The sequence below is a fragment of the Pan troglodytes genome, chromosome 19 (assembly GCF_028858775.2).
Source record: "Pan troglodytes isolate AG18354 chromosome 19, NHGRI_mPanTro3-v2.0_pri, whole genome shotgun sequence".
NCBI classification, from domain to species: Eukaryota; Metazoa; Chordata; class Mammalia; order Primates; family Hominidae; genus Pan; species Pan troglodytes.
Genome location: NC_072417.2, coordinates 30007576 through 30025628, shown reverse-complemented (window position 1 = coordinate 30025628; position 18053 = coordinate 30007576). Strand labels below are relative to the sequence as shown.

The 18053-nt window shown below is 40.5% G+C and overlaps 1 protein-coding gene across 1 annotated transcript in view; it reads right to left on the bottom strand.

Annotated features, from left to right (window-relative positions):
* LOC454608 (PHD finger protein 14-like) overlaps positions 1–18053 on the bottom strand; it is a 39495-nt gene that overhangs the window by 14403 nt on the left and 7039 nt on the right. Inside the window, exon 3 of the mRNA XM_016931920.4 lies at positions 14586–14695. Coding sequence (XP_016787409.2) covers positions 14586–14695 — 110 coding nt within the window. The remainder of the gene's footprint in view (positions 1–14585; positions 14696–18053) is intronic.

The following is an 18053-nucleotide window of genomic DNA, read 5'->3' as shown; positions in this document are numbered from 1 at the left end:
ATGCCAACCCAGGACCAAGGGGTAAGGCCATGCCAGTGGGCCTAGAGAACAGAATATCAAGCCACAGAGAACTATTTTCAAGTCTCAGAACGGAATGGAATTAGTCCTGCAGACTTACAAACCTGCTTTAAGCCCCTTTTTTCCTTCCAATTTATCTCTTTTGGAATGGGAATGCTTCTCTGCCTGTCCCACCATTGCATCTCAGAAACAGATAACTTGTTTTCTATGTATCACAGGTTTAGAAATAGAAGGTTTTTTTTTTTTCTCTTTTTTTTAAGACAGAGTCTCGCTCTTGCCACCCAGGCTGGAGTGCAATGGCGCAATCTCAGCTCACTGCAACCTCTGCCTCCCAGGTTCAAGCAGCTCTCCTGCCTGAGCCTCCCGAGTAGCTGGGACTACACGCATGTGCCACCACACCCAGCTACTTTTTGTATTTTTAGTAGAGACAGGGTTTTACTGTGTTAGCCAGGCTGGTCTTCAACTCCTGACCTCAGGTAAGCTGCCTGCCTCAGCCTCCTAAAGTGCTGAGATTACAGGTGTGAGCCACCATGCCCAGCAGAGATAGAAATTTTGCTTCAGGATTAACCAACGTCTTAACCCATCGCCAATTCAGATGATTCAGAAGTTGAGATTTGGGACTTTCTGAGTTTACTCTATTCAGGTAAGATGTGAGACTTACTTATAGAGTTTACATCAAAATAGATTAACACTTTTGGGGGATACTGGGATACAGCACATCTATTTTGTATGTGGAAAGAACATAAATTCTGGGGGGACCAGAAGGCAGACTGCTATGGGTTGAATTGTGGTCCCCAAGAAATGTATGTGAAGTCCTTAACCCCCAGTATCTTAGAGAGTAACTTCATTTGGAAAAAGGATCATTGCAAATGTAATTAGGATGAGGTCACATGATGGAGTAGGGCAGGCCCCTAATCCAATATGACTGATCTCCTAATAAGAAGATGGCCATATGGAGAGAGAGACAAAGGAAGAATGGAATGTGAAGACAGAAGCAGAGATTAGGGTGATTAAAAAAAAAAAAAACGTGTCAATCATTGACACCCATCACCGGAAGCTAGGAGGCATGGAAGAGATTTCCCTTAAGAGTTCTCAGAAGGATCCAACCCAGCTGATATCTTGACTTCAGACTTGTAGCCTCCTTAATTGTGAGAAGAAATTTCTGCTGCTTTAAGCCACCCAGTTTGTGATATTTTGTTACAGCAGCCCTAGGAAACTACTACAGGGGGTGTATGAAAAATTGGCTATGAGCTGTTCATGTTTTAGAATCGGTTGATGAATGTACGCAGGGTGTTTGTTATATTATTGTTTACTGTTTTATATATTTGACAATTTCAGAAATAAATTCTTTTTTTTTTTTTTGAGATGGAGTCTCGCTTTGTGGCCCAGGCTGGAGTGCAGTGGTGTGATCTCGGCTCACTGCAAGCTCCGCCTCCTGGGTTCACACCATTCTCCTGCCTCAGCCTCCCAAGTAGCTGGGACTATAGGCGCACACCACTATGCCTGGCTAATTTTTTTGTATTTTTAGTAGAGACAGAGTTTCACCGTGTTAGCCAGGATGGTCTCGATCTCCTGACCTTGTGATCCGCCCATCTTGGCCTCTCAAAGTGCTGGGATTACAGGCGTGAGCCACTGCGCCCGGCTGAGAAATAAATTCTTAATAAACAAAACAATGTCATAATAAATAGAGTAAGTATTAAAGCTTTAAAAAGCAGAAGCAAACAAATTAGAAAACAGTTGAATAAAATTGGAAATAGGCCCCAAAGCTGTTCTTTATATCAGGTATAAAAGACATCAATCAATGCCAGCACAGCGGCTCGCACCTGTAATCCCAGCACTTTCAGAGGCCAAGGTGGGCAAATCACCTGTCAGGAATTCGAGACCAGCCTGGCCAACATGGTGAAACCCCGCCTCTACTAAAAATACAAAAAAAAAAATTAGCTGAGTATGGTGGTAGACACCTATAATCCTAGCTACTCGGGAGGCTGAGACAGGAGAGTGGCTTGAACTCGCGGGGAGGAGGTTGCAGTGAGCCAAGATTGCACCACTGCACTCCAGCCTGGGCAACAGAGTGAGACTCCATCTCAAAACAAAAGAAAAAAATTTTTTGGTTAAGAGTTTAGATAAAGGAAAAAACTCCATTTAAATGTTTGTGTGAAGAAAACCATAATGGATTACATGGCACAACAACAGTTTCAAAAAATTAAAACCAATTTGTAAACATTAATCATCACGGTTACTTATATGCCCTTAAAAATGATCTATATGCTCCTAGTGTCACATAAGACACGTTAATCTAGGAGTCTACTTCACTCAGACTTTTTGCAACTAACATGCATTCTTTGTTTCTTCATCACTGTGGGGAAGAGGTGGTACATACAAAAGGTTCTTGACATAACCCTATAAAAAGATGATCACATGGTGTATTATCTGGGAATTTAAATGGTCACAATTCCAGGATACGTCAATGCTATCAACTTTAAAAAAAAATAAATTTGACCTATAATGGGGGGGCCAGCCGGGGGTAGGGGAGAAAGAGGCAAACTGTGTATCCTGGAACTTTGTAACTGGAAAAAAATTACCAGCAGCAGCAGCCTGATCAAAACTGCAACTTCTTGCCCACCTGGACAACCCAGCTCTCTTTTCTAGAAATTAGCTTCTATGCTCAATTTCTAATAATGGAATGGTGCCTAGGTACTCATGTTTGTCTAGGTGAAAACAGCTTCTAAATCCAGGTGCTTACATCAGAATTGCTCTCCCGGAAATTTAGGACTGAGACATTGAGTCAGTTACCCTAGGGTAACCTGTAGAATCAGAGATTTCTCAAATTTGACCTGTCTTATTTTGATACCATGTTTCCCAGCAATGTAACCTCCCCTTAAGTACCAGTTTTTGTAAAATCTCCTAATCAATTTCTTATCAGATTATATGATATAAATACCTATCATCTAGAGTACTCCAGAAGCCAAATGAACATTAAAAAAAAAATACTGAGATAGGGCCAGGCATAGTGGCTGAGTGTAATCCCAGCATTTTGGGAGGCTGAGTTGGAAGGATAACTTGAGGCCAGGAGTTCATGACCAGCCTGGGTTATATAGCAAGACGCTGTCTCTCTACCAATTCTATCAATATTAAAAAAAAAAAACTGGGTGTGGTGGTGGCACCTGTACTCCTAGCTACTTGGGAGCCTGAGGTGGGAGGACGGATTGATTGAGGCCAGGAGTTTGAGGCTATCGTGAACCATAATTGTCCACTGCAGTCCACCCTGGGGTGACGGACTAATAAGACTCTGTCTCTAAATAAATAAATATTACAAAAAGAAAAGCACTGAGATAGGTAATGTTGGTAAGTGAGATTATAGATTTTAATCTCATGAACAACTTTAAGTTAGCTACTATACACTCCCATTTCCAAAAGTTTAGATTGGAATGTTTGCTGCCTTTGGTAGCTAAGAGAAAAGAAATAACAATGAGGGATATTATAGTGCCATTCTTCCACAGTCCTTATCAAATAAATAGGCCTTTGAGTCTTGGAATTGTTGAGAGTAAGAAAGCAAATAATATATAAAGTTGACAAGCACAAAAGACACAAAGAGGCCAGGCATGGTGGCTCAAGCTTGTAATTCCAACACTTTGGGAGGTCAGGGCAGGGGGGTTGTCTGAATCCAGGAGTTCAAGACCAGCCTAGGCAACATAGTGAGATCCCATCTCTACAAAAAATAAAAACAAAAGTAGCCAGACATGAATGGTGCATGCCTGTAGTCCCAGCTACTCAGGAGGCTGAGGTGGGAGGATCACTTGAGGCTGGGAGGTCGAAGCTACAGTGAGCTGTAATTGCACCACTGCACTCCAGCCTGGGGAACAGTAAGACCATGTTGGAAAAAAAGAAGAGGGGAGGGGAAGGGGAGGAGAGACCACAAGAAACAAATATAATGAATAATAGTTTACTACTCCTGAGAAAAAGAGAATACCAAACGTGAGAGAATGTGTAACTAGGGTTGGGGAGAGCGGGCTGGAGAGAGAGAGCACACAAAGACAACAGAGAGAAGTCAAATAGGAAATTTCAAAATGAGAATCAGCTGATGTATAAAAAAAGAGCAAAATAATTTTTTTACCGATAGAACTGCAAGATTTAGCTTTCCAAATTGATTCCATTCTCCAGAAGAGAAAAATTAATTTAAGCACTCATCTAAATAACTAGTATAAAGTGCCAAGCAAAAATAAACATTTATTAGGTATAGACAAATGCAAATATATTCAATGCTTTCGTACAAATGTGAATATCTGGGGGCCTTATTACCATCTTGTTAATATATGCCAGTGAACAATTTGTAGACACAAGACTTGTTTTACAAGCAGGGTAATATGTTCCATGAACGTAAGCCAGGAATTTAAAACTTAGTGTCTATCTCTTCATTCTAAGAAATGTTTCAATTAACTCACTGTGTGTGTGTGTGTGTGTGTGTGTGTGTATGTTTTCTATCTCATGTGGTGGTGATGAGCCTGGTACTTATATTCTTGAAATGGAAATCCCATTCTGATATTTCTTCCTCCGTCTTCTCTGTCACATTAAACTGATCACCAGGCTCTTACCTATTACATACACCAGCTGAAGCTCTTACATATTACCGAATGTCTCTGTCCCGTTGTTCCTACTACTTCAGATCCTCATTCCAGTGTCTGGGACACTGTCAGAGTCTAAATAGATTCTAGGTCTCTTGTCTCGTCTATCTTCCATCTCCCAATCCTCCTTCCCCCGATCCATTAGAATGACAGACCTAAGCATATCCTTTCTGAACATAAAAACCCTTCAATAACTTTAGGGATAAACTTTAGGCTCCTTAACATGATGCATGAGGTGCCTGAACATCTGACCCTTGACAGTCCCTCTCAGCATTCTAGCACATTCAGGGTCCTAACAATACCACCCTTCTCCCCGCCACCAACCCAAATCCCTCCCCCTGCTCACCACTCTCCTTGTTATTTTCCACTTCAAAGCTTTTGCTCCTTCAATCTGTAAAATTAACAGCCACTCATGTGCTCCTTCCTTTCTCCTCTCTTCACAGCCAGCACCTGGAGGTTTCTTACTCTTAGGAAAAACTGCGACCTTTTCTAAGATACCTCCTTCCCTCTTTCCTCAGTCCTGTTAAAGGTTAGGTGGACATTCACTGTACCTCGAAAATCCTTGCACATATTATTTTTTAACAATCACCGATTGATGCACGTCTATCCACCATACAGACCTGGTACATATAAGAGGACATGCCAGAAATGAGGACGAGATCAATGGGCAGATAGATGAAATGTTTAGCTTCCCTATTTACCTGAAACCTCATTTTTGGGAGTCCTAAAACCCATAAAGAATATTTAGTGCTTTCAAAAATATCTTTTACTTGGCCAGGTGCAGTGGCTTACACCTGTAAACCCAGCATTTTGGGAGACTAAGGCCACTGGATCACTTGAGGTCAGGAGTTCGAGCCCAGCCTGGCCAACATAGCAAAACCCCATCTCTACTAAAAATACAAAAGTTAGCCGGGCATGGTGGTCCCGCCTATAATCCCAGCTACTCAGGAGGCTGAGGCATGACAAGAATCACTTAAACCTCGGAGGCAGAGAGGGTGCACTGGGCCAAGATCACACCACTGCACTCCAACCTGAGTGATGGAGTGAGAATCTGCCTTAAAAAAATAAAAAATTAGCTGGGTGTGGTAGTGGATGCCTGTAATCCCAGCTACTTGGGGGCTGAGGCAGGAGAATCGCTTGAACCTGGGAGGCGGAGGTTGCAGTAAGCCAAGATCTCAGCACCGCACTCCAGCCTGGGTGACAGAACGAGACTCCATCTCAAAAAAAAAAAAAAGTCCTGGCCAGGCGCGGTGGCTCACGTCTGTAATCCAAACACTTTGGGAGGCCAATGTGGGTGGATCACGAGGTCAGGAGATCGAGACCATCCTGGCCTGTAGTCCCAGCTACTTGGGAGGTTGAGGCAGGAGAATCGCTTGAACCTGGGGAGGTGGAGATTGCAGTGAGCCGAGATTGAGCCACTGCACTCCAGCATGGGCCACAGAGCGAGACTCCGTCTCAAAAAAAAAAAAAAAAAATCTTTTACACAGACGCTAAATATACTGATAAAAACTTAATTGCTATCCACTACTATTACTTTTGGAAAAAAATAAGGGGGAGACAGGTAGGCAATTTCTAAGCCTTCCATTAGGTTTAATCTTACAATTAGATGACATCATGTTTTTTGATGTTTTTGTTTGTTTCTTTGGCCTATGATCATCCTTCCTATGCTTATAAACAATCTTTACTTCAGGGCTATCCAATAAAGAAGGACTATTAAAAAAGCATATATATATATATACATATATATATATATATACACACACACACATATACATATGATATACTCATCATCTGCTAACTACTCTCTATGCAAACTGTAGCTTTCTAAAATGAATGCTTCCTTGACTCTGAAGAATACAAGCTTCTACCCCAAAAAAGTTCACAAATCCCTTTGCTGCCACAATCTTCACATTTCTGAAAACTTATTAAAAGGTAATTTTAACAAAACATGTCAGTGAAATGATGAGTTAACACGTTACAGAAGAAAATATTAGCAGTCAAAAATATAAAAATAGGATACAATGATTTAAATTGTACAAAAACTGGCCACTGGTCAGGGATGCTGGCTCACGACTGCACTTTGAGAAGCTGAGATAGGAGGATTCCTTGAGACCAAGTGTTAGAGACCACCCTGGGCAACACAGGGAGATCCTGTTTCTATAAAACATAAATAGACCAGGTGCACTGGCTCACACCTGTAATCCCAGAACTTTGGGAGGCAGCCAAGGCGGGCAGATCACTTGAGGCCAGGAGTTCAAGCCCAGCCTGATCAACGTGGCGAAAACCTGTCTCTACTAAAAATACAAAAAACTAGTCGGGAGTGGTGATGCATGCCTGTAATCCCAGCTACCTGGGAGGCCGAGGCATGAGAATTGCTTAAACCCAGGAGGTAGAAGTTGCAGTGAGCCAAGAGTGAAACACTGCACTACAGCTTGGGTGACAGAGCAAGACTCTGTCTCAAAAAAAAAAAAAAAAAAAAAAAAAACCAACCAAACAAAGAAATAAATAAAAGGAAGTTAAGCTATGAGGACACAAAGGGATCAGAATGATACACAATGAACTTTGGGGACTTGGGGGAAAGGATGGGAATGGGGTGAGAGATAGAAGACTACACACTGGGCACAGTGTACACTGCTTGGGTGATGGGTACACCGAAATCTCAGCAATCACCACTAAAGAACTTAGTCATGTAACCAAACACCACCTGTTCCCCAAAAGCCTACTGAAATAAATAAAGAAATAAATATTTTTAAAACTGGCCATTATATATTTAACGACATGTAGAAAATCTAACAGGTCAATACAGTGAATTCTCTGCTATTTAGATATACAATAAAGATAGTCTAGTAAATTTTTTCCCAGTACTCACAAAATTTCATTTTTTTCTAAATTCCACAATGTTCTAGCCACATAGGAGTATTTCTTATTCTCTGAACATGCCTACCTGCCACCTCTTCCCTTTGCACCTGCTACCCTAGGTTACATCACTTTCTCTGTCTGGAATTTTTAGTTGATCATTTTCTGCAAAGGTCAAATGCCTAATTATTCTGCAAAGCCCTAGAAGCTCTTTGTATGCCTTACTCAATTCCTGAGACAAGAATAATTTCTCATTATTTACCCATAATACTCCATTCAGCCTTATTATTATGTAATATGTATTTTAATTTTCATACATTTATTGACTTGTCTTCCAACTTGAGGAGGAAACCCCCCTATTTTATTTATCCTTGAATTCCTGGTATCTAACAGAATGCTTGATACAAAGTAGGTCCATAGTAAATGCCCAGTAAATAAATGTTCCCAAACTTATCCTTTATACCTACCATCCATTAAGGACTGATGTCTTCAAGCCCATTTTCTAATCATTCCTGTCATTTCAGAATTGCATGCCCCATTATTAGGCATAAAGAATTTATATGAACAAAACCTTATTAACTTTTTTTATTTTTTTTAAACAGGGTCTCACTCTGTTACCTAGGCTGGAGTACAGTCACACAATCATAGCTCACTGCAGCCTTGACCTCCCAGGCTCAAGAGATCTTCCCACCTCAGCCTCTCAAGTAGTTGGGAGGGACTACAGGCGAGCACCACCATGCCCGGCTAATTGTTTTTCTTTTTTGCAGAGGTGGGGTCTCAGAATGTTGCCCAGGCTGGTCTGGTACTCCTGGGCTCAAGCAATCCTCTCACTTCAACCTCCCAAAGTACTGAAATTATAGGTGTGAGCCACCACACCCGGTCCATTAACTTACTTTCTTTTTTGTTTTGTGTTTCTTTGCTTGCTGTTCTTTTTTGAGACAGGGTCTTGCTCTGTTGCCCAGGTGGGGGTGCAGGGCACAGTCACGGTTCACTGCAGCCTCAACCTCTGGGCTCAAGGGACCCTCCCACCGCAGCCTCTTGAGTAGTTGGGACTACAGACACGTGTGCCTCCCCACACCTGGCTAAATTTATTCTTTTTTGTAGAGACACGGCCTCGCTTGTTGTCCAGGCTGGACTCAAACTTCTGGGCTCAAGCGATACTCCTGCCTGGGCGTCCCAAAGTGCTAGGACTATAGGCATGAGCCACTGAGCCTATTCTAACACTAAGTAGAACAAAACAAATCATCAACAACAAAAATCCGACAAACATAAAGCAATCGCATATAAGAAAAGCTATAAAAAGGAAAGAAATAGAAAGAAGAAAAAAATAAACTTGATAAACAGATACACCATGCTTCTGGAAGGAAGGATTCAATACTGTAAAAATATATTCATCCCTAAAACAGTATTTCACTGTAACTCTAATATAGTCTAAATTGTGCTCTTATTAGTCCTAATGTTCATCTAGAAAAATAGATGACAATATTTGTCTTACCATATACTAAAATGTATATAAAGCTATAATAATTTAAAATAGTGTGGCACCAGGATAAAAACAGACACACCAATGGAACACATAAAAAGTCCAGAAACATACTCAAGTATTCAAGAATTTAGTAATGATTCAAACAATATTTCAAATCACAATGGAAAACATAGATTATTCAGCAATAGTGTTGAAAAAGTTGACTAACCAGGTGGGAGGGGAAAGTTGGGCACGTATCTTACCATATTCTAAAATTAATTCTAGGCTAATAAAATATTTATATCTAAATAATTCCTTCTTTGGTCTACCCTCGCTCCTTTTCTGCTTCAACACTTTAGTCTTAAAGCCACGAGATGGGGCTAGGCATGGTGGCTCACGCCCGTAATCCTAGCATAGGCGTGGTGGCTCACACCCGTAATCCTAGCATAGGCGTGGTGGCTCACGCCCGTAATCCTAGCATAGGCGTGGTGGCTCACGCCCGTAATCCTAGCATAGGCGTGGTGGCTCATGCCTGTAATCCTAGCATTTTGGGAGGCCAGAGCAGGCAGTTCACTTGAGCTCAGGAGTTCAAGACCAGCCTGGGCAACATGATGAAATCTCAACTCTACAGATAATACAGAAAACTTAGCTGGGTGGGATGGGTGCGCCTTGTAGTCCCATCTACTTAGAGGGCTAAAGTGGAAGGACTGCTTGAGCCCAAGAGGTCGAGGCTGTAGTGAGCCAAAACTGCACCACTGCACTCCAGCCTGGGTGACAAAATGAGACCCAAAAGCCATGAGGTGAGTTCAAGCATAGTAATTATCCATGAGGGGGTCATGGATATTGGAGTGGGCAGTCCAATACTAGTATAAGAGCCTGAGTAAGGCTGGCTTCCCTAAGGGGTTGGGGATAGGGGTGAGGACAATCTCAGAGCAAGGTGAAAAGATCAACAAAAGTGGAAGCAGTGAACTGAGGCTGAATATCAAATCCCAAGAGGGGTGAAAAGGACTGGCATGCAGGAAAGTAGCAGCAACCCTGAACTGGGTTAGAACACCATCTGCCTTAGGTGGAGCAGCAACAGAAGGTATGTCAAAACAGGAGAAATTGATCAAATAAGTAAACTATTAAAAATAGTGAGAGTCAGGTTTCTGTCTGAGAATCATAAATATGGGGGAAAAAATTAAAATGAACCCTGTTTTGTTGGGTAGGATTTGGCAAAGTTAATATGAGTATATGGAGTTCAATATATAGAGATGGATACAGTAATAGAGATATGAGTGTGTATGTATATTCACATAATGAATCAAAAGTATTGTGACCTCACAGTTTGTTCTCTTTTTTTTGAGACAGCGTCTCATTCTGTCACCCAGGCTGGAGTGCAGTGGCACAATCTCGGTTCACTGCAACCTCCGACTCCCAGGTTCAAGCAATTCTCCTGTCTCAGCTTCCCGAGTAGCTGGGATTACAGGCGTCCACCACCATGCCTAGCTAATTTTTTATTTTTTTTGAGATGGAGTCTTGCTCTGTCGCCCAGGCTGAGGTGCAGTGGCACAATCTTGGCTCACAGCAACCTCCGCCTCCCGGGTTCAAGCAATTCTCCTGCCTCAGCCTCCTGAATAGCTGGGATTACAGGTGCCTGCTACCACACCTGACTAATTTTTGTATTTTTTAGTAAAGACGGGGTTTCGCCATCTTGGCCAGGCTGGTCTTGAACTCCTGACCTCATGATCCACCTGCCTCAGCCTCCCAACGTTCTGGGACTAGAGGCGTGAGCCACTGGGCCCAGCCCATTTTTTTTCTTTTTGCGACAGAATCTCACTCCGTCATTCAGGCTGGAGTGAAGTGGTGTGATATTGGCTCACTGCACCCTCTCTGCCTCCAGGGCTCAAGTGATTCTCGTCATGCCTCAGCCTCCCAAGCAGCTGGGATTATAGGCGTGCCCCACCATGCCAGGCTAATTTTTGTATTTTTAGTAGAGACGGGGTTTCATTGGCCAGGCTGGTTTCGAACTCCGGACCTCAAGTCATCCCACTGGCCTCGGCCTCCCAAAGTGCTAGGATTACAGGTGTGGGCCATCGCGCCTGGCCCACAGTTTTCTACGTAGATATAAAAACAATATACGATGTGAATTTATAGAAATATGTATCTCTGTAGGAATACACACACACACACACACACACAAATTTCCTAGCCATGCTGACTGAGAGTAGCAATAACCCACACCTAGCACCCGCTTTGGCTTCTAAATATTATTCTCACCTAAACGGAATCAAGGCTCCTCAGAGAAATGGTGATTTCAGAACTACAGCAGGAATAATACAAGATGAGCCTAGATTATACTGTTGTGTCAGAAGTAGAGAAATGCTTCTCTGAAATGATAGGTCAAAATACACAGAAGCCGGCTTAAAGAGGTCCCACCAGGCAAACCTGAGACAGTATGTACATCAAAATAAATGATATTAGTGGAATATGACCCATTAAAATAAAATAGCATAAGTCCATACTAATACAAATAATCAGGGAGTAAAGAAAGCTTCACCTTACAGTGGAACATCAACTGATGAATGTGAAAGAAAAGGTGAAATTAGAAAATCACTACACTTGCCATCAATCCTAGTCATAAATTAGGTCAAGAAACATCAATGAATGCTAAAATTAGTGAGGAAAAGGCGCAAGGAACAAGATGTTTATATGCAAAGTACTTCCCCCACAAAATCCATACTGACTATAAAGAGAAAAAAGATTAACCTCACAGTGGAGAAACCTGATAGACACACCTTAACCAAGTGGTCAAGGAAAAACTGAAATCATGTACCACCTGATAGGATGCAAACAAAAAACACAGAATCACATATGTGATACTCCTGCTAAAAACATAACTGCATTTAATCATGATGAAACATCAGGCAAATCCAAATAGGAGGTCATTCTACAAAATAACTGACCTGTAATATTCAGAAGTATCAAAGTTATGAAACTCAGGGAAAGACTGAGTTACTATTTGAGATTTAAAAAGACCAAAGAGGACTGGGCATGGTGGCTCAGACCTGTAATGTCAACAGTTTGGGAGGCTGAGGCAGACAGATCACTTGAGGCCAGGAGTTCGAGACCAGCCGGGCCAACATGGCAAGAGCCTGTCTTTACTAAAAGCACAAAAAAATCAGCTGGACGTGGTGGTGCACACCTGTAATCCCAGTTACTCGGGAGGCTGAGGCACGAGAATCACTAGAACCCAGGAGGTGGAGGCTGCAGTGAGCCAAGATTGCGCCAATGCACTCCAGCCTGGGTGACAGAGAGAGACTCTGCACAAAAATAAAAAGAAAAATAAATAAAAAGACCAAAGAGTCAAAATGCAGTTTGTGATCCTTTTGCTATAAAGAATATGTCTACAAAAACACGAATGGGTTCCAAAGATCAGACAGGAATAATGCATCGCTGTTAATTTCCTTATTTTGATGGTATATTGTATATTCCCAGGAGAATATCCTTCTTTATGAGAAATTCTGAAGTATTCAGGGGTGACAACATATTATATTGGTAAGTTACTCTCAAATGGTTTAGGGAAGGAAGAGTTCTTTTGTACTATTCCTGCAACCTGTTTGTAAGTTTTAATGCTTTTAAAATTAAAAAGAAAAACAAGGTTTTTAAAAATGAACTTCCAAAGCACTAAAAAAAAGTGCATTAATATGAAGATTTTCTTTGCACAGCAAAGGCAGAAACAATAAAGAGCATTTGCGTAAATTACCTCAAAAATGTAAACTTCTGCATTAGAAAAAGTTAACCTGCTAGAATCCCAATAACAAAAACTATGAAGACATAATAAAATTAAACACCAAACGTTAAACTACGGGAAAAAACACACACAGCAAATATACAAGACAAAAGAATATGATCTCTAATATAAAACACTTTGTAAAAAAATTATAATATTAAAATAAACAGATATGGAAGGTCAATTAACATACATGAATAATCTTCCAAAAAAAAACTTTAAAATAACCAACCTTACCAGTACTCAAAGAAACTCATTCAAACATTTTAATATTTTTTTTACTAGAAAGAATAGCAAAGATTTTTTTAAGGGTAACACAGTGTACCTAACATAATATAGGGTTATGAGCAATCTCACATACAGCTAATACAGTGTAAGTTCTAGAGGACAATTTCACACAATGTATTTCTTGAAGCTTCCAAAATGTTCACACACTTTTACAGAGATGCTAGCAGTGTATACTAAATGCCAGACACCAAACTAGGCCCTTCAACCACAAAGGGTTGCTTAATTAAATTTACAGTTTGTTGAATCTCATGATATTCTCTATTACAGACTAAATATCTATTAAAATACAGCAGAAACACAATTTATTGACACACAAAAGATGCTGTGTAATTTTCAAAAGTAAACAAAAAATATAAGCAAAACAATTAAACTTTTTCATAAGTATATACTATAAGCAAAAATACACAGAAAAAACCCCGTCTCTACTAAAAAATAGAAAAATTAGTCGGGCGTGATAGTGGGCACCTGTAATCCCAGCTACTCAGGAGGCTAAGGCAGGAGAATTGCTTGAACCTGGGAGGCAGAGGTTGCTGTGAGCCGAGATCGTGCCACTGCATTCCAGCCTGGGTGACAGAGTGAGACTCTGTCTCAAAAAAAAATAAATAAATAAAAAGTAAAATAAAATAAAATAAAATAAAATAAATATTAATTACAGAATAAAAAGTTTTTTTGCACACAAACATTTAAAATCTTAAAGCTGGCTGCAATTTCTTCCACGGTTGGAATGTGTACCTTCAATTAAGTGGTAAAACTGTATTTAAAGGCACATTGGGTAATGGTGAAACCTAAAATGCAGAGGAGAATAAAACAATAACATACTAAATGAAGAAAAATATACAGGAAAAAAGCAAACATTAAGTTTTTTTTTTTAAGGCCAACAATAAAAACCGTATCTTGGGGTACAAATAACTTGAGGGGGGGGACAAGTAACATTCTAATGTAGGACTGTTTTTCAAAAAAGAATATGATACATTGTAATGAATATTATGCAAAATAATAATTAATTCAAATTTAACAGACTCTTGATACCTGAAAGAGCAAAAGAGGTCAGTAATTCATAAAGGGCCAATCTGTAAGGATTAAAATATCCTGTAAATCATAGAATACTACATACCTAGGTTACTATGAAAGGTAACACAGTTTTGCTTGCTTTGTACTCCTGTGACCTTAGTAACATATTAATAACATTTTAATAACTGTAGTTTGGTGTAGTAATTTTTTTTCCACATCTCCCTGAATTTGATGGAGACCTACAATTTTTTTTTTTTTTTTTTTTTTGAGACAGAGTCTCGCTCTGTTGCCCAGGCTGGAGTGCAGTGGTGCGCTCTTAGCTCACTGCAAGCTCTGCCTCCTAGGTTCACGCCATTCTCCTGCCTCAGCCTCCCGAATAGCTGGGACTACAGGCGCCCGCCACCATGCCCAGCTAATTTTTGTATTTTTAGTAGAGACGGGGTTTCACCGTATTAGCCAGGTTGGGGAGAACTATAATTTTAAAAACACAAAGACTTCCTTTCTATTTCCCAGCAGTGATATTCAAACAGTAATAAAATAATATCCACTGTACCTTATTACAATGATCATGTGGAACAGACTGTAAAACAATTGGTTCCATTGTGGAATCATTGGCAAATTGTACCTCCGGAATATACAGAGCACACACCTCATGGGCCCAACCTAAAAATAAATAAATAAATGTCATCTTTTCAGTTTTATCAAAAGCAAATTAACATCATTAATTTCCTTAACAGATCCCTACAATGTCTATTGAAACAAATGCACAACAAGGACATTAACAAATTCTCATTGCTGTCTTACTTCCATTGCTTGAGAATACTCAAACCACTACTAAAAAAAGCATTCTTAATCATTTCCCCAGTTATGATGTACAGGAACATAAACAAAGGGAAACATTTATAAATTCAGATGTTGGCACTAACACTTCTTATACAGGCAGACTAAATATTCAGATCAACACTACTAATGAGAACCACTATAAAAGGAGTTTTTAAAAGTTTAATACTTATGATAAAATTTAATAATCTTAATCATTTTAAATGTCAACATGAAATTATTTTTATCTTGGTGCCAATATTTTTAATATTAGTAATAACAATCATTTCACTATTTTAATTGGAAAAGTTTTAAATTTGGTATTAAATATATATATTTTATGAGATGGAGTTTCCCTCTTGTTGCCCAGGCTGGAGTGCAATGGCGCAATCTCGGCTCACCGCAACCTCCGCCTCCTGGGTTCAAGCAATTCTCCTGCCTCAGTCTCCTGACTGAAGGTATTAAGGAGCTGATGTGATAGTGAGGAATTTCTGGGCTAAAACTGGAAAAGAATGTAAGTCCTAGGTACAGTTTTCGGCCACTTCTGCCCAGGGAACATTTGCCTATTTCAGAGAAAGCGGTGGTGAGGATGAAGGGTATAATTCTTTTTTTTTTTTTTTTTTTAGACAGTCTCGCTCTTGTTGCCCAGGCTGGAGTGCAATGGCGCGATCTTGGCTCACTGCAAACTCCGCCTTCTGGGTTCAAGCAATTCTCCTGCCTCAGCCTCCCCAGCAGCTGGGATTACAGGCATGCGCCACCACACCCGGCTAATTTTGTATTTTTAGTAGGGGTGGGGTTTCTCCATGTTGGTCAGGCTGGTCTCGAACTCCTGACCTCAAGTGATTCGCCCACCTCAGCCTCGCAAAGTGCTGGGATTACAGGCGTGAGCCACCGCGCCCGGCCTGAAGGGTACTTTTGACAAACTCAGAGGCCCAACAGTACAGGGATGTACATTCACAAACAACCAAGAGAAAAAGAGAACAAGTAAACCCCTCTCCTCCTTTCAGATGCAACACTGAACGGCAAACCGGGGGTGAGAATACACTAAAAGTACATAGACCCTCAAAGAGACGACACCAGGGCTCTGACCATCTCAAACTCTGAAATTTGATGAAGGTAATCCGAAATTACAATCCCCAAGGCACGAAGCAGATGTAAACAGACATCCTCTCTAAAAGAAAATAGTATCATTTTGGCTACAAATAATTTCTACCTTTTTTTTTTGAGACAAAGCCTTGGTCTATGGCCCAGGCTGGACTGCACTGGCGTGATCTCGGCTCACTGCAACTTCCTCCTTCCAGTTCAAGCAATTCTCCTGCCTCAGCCTCCCAAGTAGCTGGGATTATAGGTGCCCACCACCACACCTGGCTAATTTTTGTATTTTTAGTAGATATGAGGTTTCACTGTGTTGACCAGGCTGGTCTCGAACTCCTGACCTCAAGTGATCCACCAGTCTCAGCCTCCCAAAGTGGTGGGAATACAGACATGAGCCACCACACCCAGCCTAAAATTTCTTAATTACATATAATTTCCAGCACAATAATAAGTACCAAACACATGACAGACAAGACAATATGAATGAGAATAAGGAGAACACGAACATCAAAACAGATCAGTATTTTGGAGTTATCAGATAAAGATTTTAAAATAAGTATGCTTACTATGATCAAGTACACACAAGACAAAATTCTAAATTGATGCAAAGAACCGAAAACTATAATAATAAATTAAAATTCCAGAAGTAAAGCGGAAATTTAGAAATCAGTCAGGCACAGTGGCTTATGCCTGTAAGCCCAGTACTTTGGAAGGCTGAGGCAGATCGCTTGAGACCAGGAGTTCAAGACCACCCTAGGTAACAAAGTGAGACCCCATCTCTACAAAAAAAAAATAATGAGCCAGGTGCGGCGGCATGCACCTATAGTCCCAGCTATTCAGGAGGTTGAGGTGGGAGGATTGCTTGAGCCCAGGAGTTGGAGGTTGTTGTGAACGATTATTGTGCCACTGCAATCCAGCCTGGGTGATAGACACCCTATCTCAAGAAAAAAAAAATCAGTGGGTGGGATTAACAGCAGTTTAGACGTGGATGAAAAGAGAATTAGTAGGAACACAACAGGTCAGAAGAAGAAATCCAGAATGTTAGCACAAAACACAAAAGTAAGAAATACAAAAAATGGAATAAGACACATGAAAAATGTAATAGGCAGGCAGGTCTAACACACATGTAATCAGAGTCTCGGAGAAATATGAGAGAGAAAATGGCATGAAAGCAGTATCTGAATTGATAATGCCTAAAAATTTTCCAGAACAGAAGACCCAAAGCCACTGACTGAAGAACCACTATAAATCAGAGTAAATAAATACACCAAGGAACATTAATAAAACTACAGAAAACTAAGGGAAAGAAATGAAAATCTTAAAAACAAAAGGCAAGTTATCAAACGAAAAACTAGATAACTAAATAAAGCCAGAAAACATTATGTAAAAGATTTCCATGAAAGGGAACACCAAACAATTTTCCTTGGGCAATAGGAAAATGATTCCAGAAGGAAGCTCAGAACTGAAGAAAAATATAAAGAGCGATAAACATGTAGGTACATTTAATATATAATGCACATATAAAACAATAATGCCTTCACACTCATTTACAATACAAATGACCACTTACACTAAATATTAAAACACTGGTACGGTCTGTGGATGTATGTAGCTTTCCTATAAAACTGCAGCAAAGACTGGAAAAGGAACAGGTAAAAGAAGTCTATATGGTTTCATTCTACATTTCGTGTTAAGTGGTACACACAGGCCAGGTGCGGTGGCTCACGCCTGTAATCCCACTACTTTGGATACCCAAGGTGGGCAGATCACTCGAGGTCATGAGTTTCAGACCAGCCTGGCCAATATAGCGAAACCATGTCTCTACTAAAAATACAAAAATTAGCTGAGTGTAGTGGTGTGTGCCTGTAGTCCCAGCCACCTCAGGAGGCTGAGGCAGGAGGACTGCTTGAACCCGGGAGGTGGAGGTTGCAGTGAGCCAAGATAGTGCCACTGCAGTCCAGCCTGGGCGACACAGCAAGACACCGTCTCAAAAAGAAAAAAAAAGTGGTACACTCAGTAGACTGAATTTACTGATAAGAAAATTATAATCCCTACAGCAACCACTATATAGATAAATATAAATACTTATATAAATAGGAAGAGATAT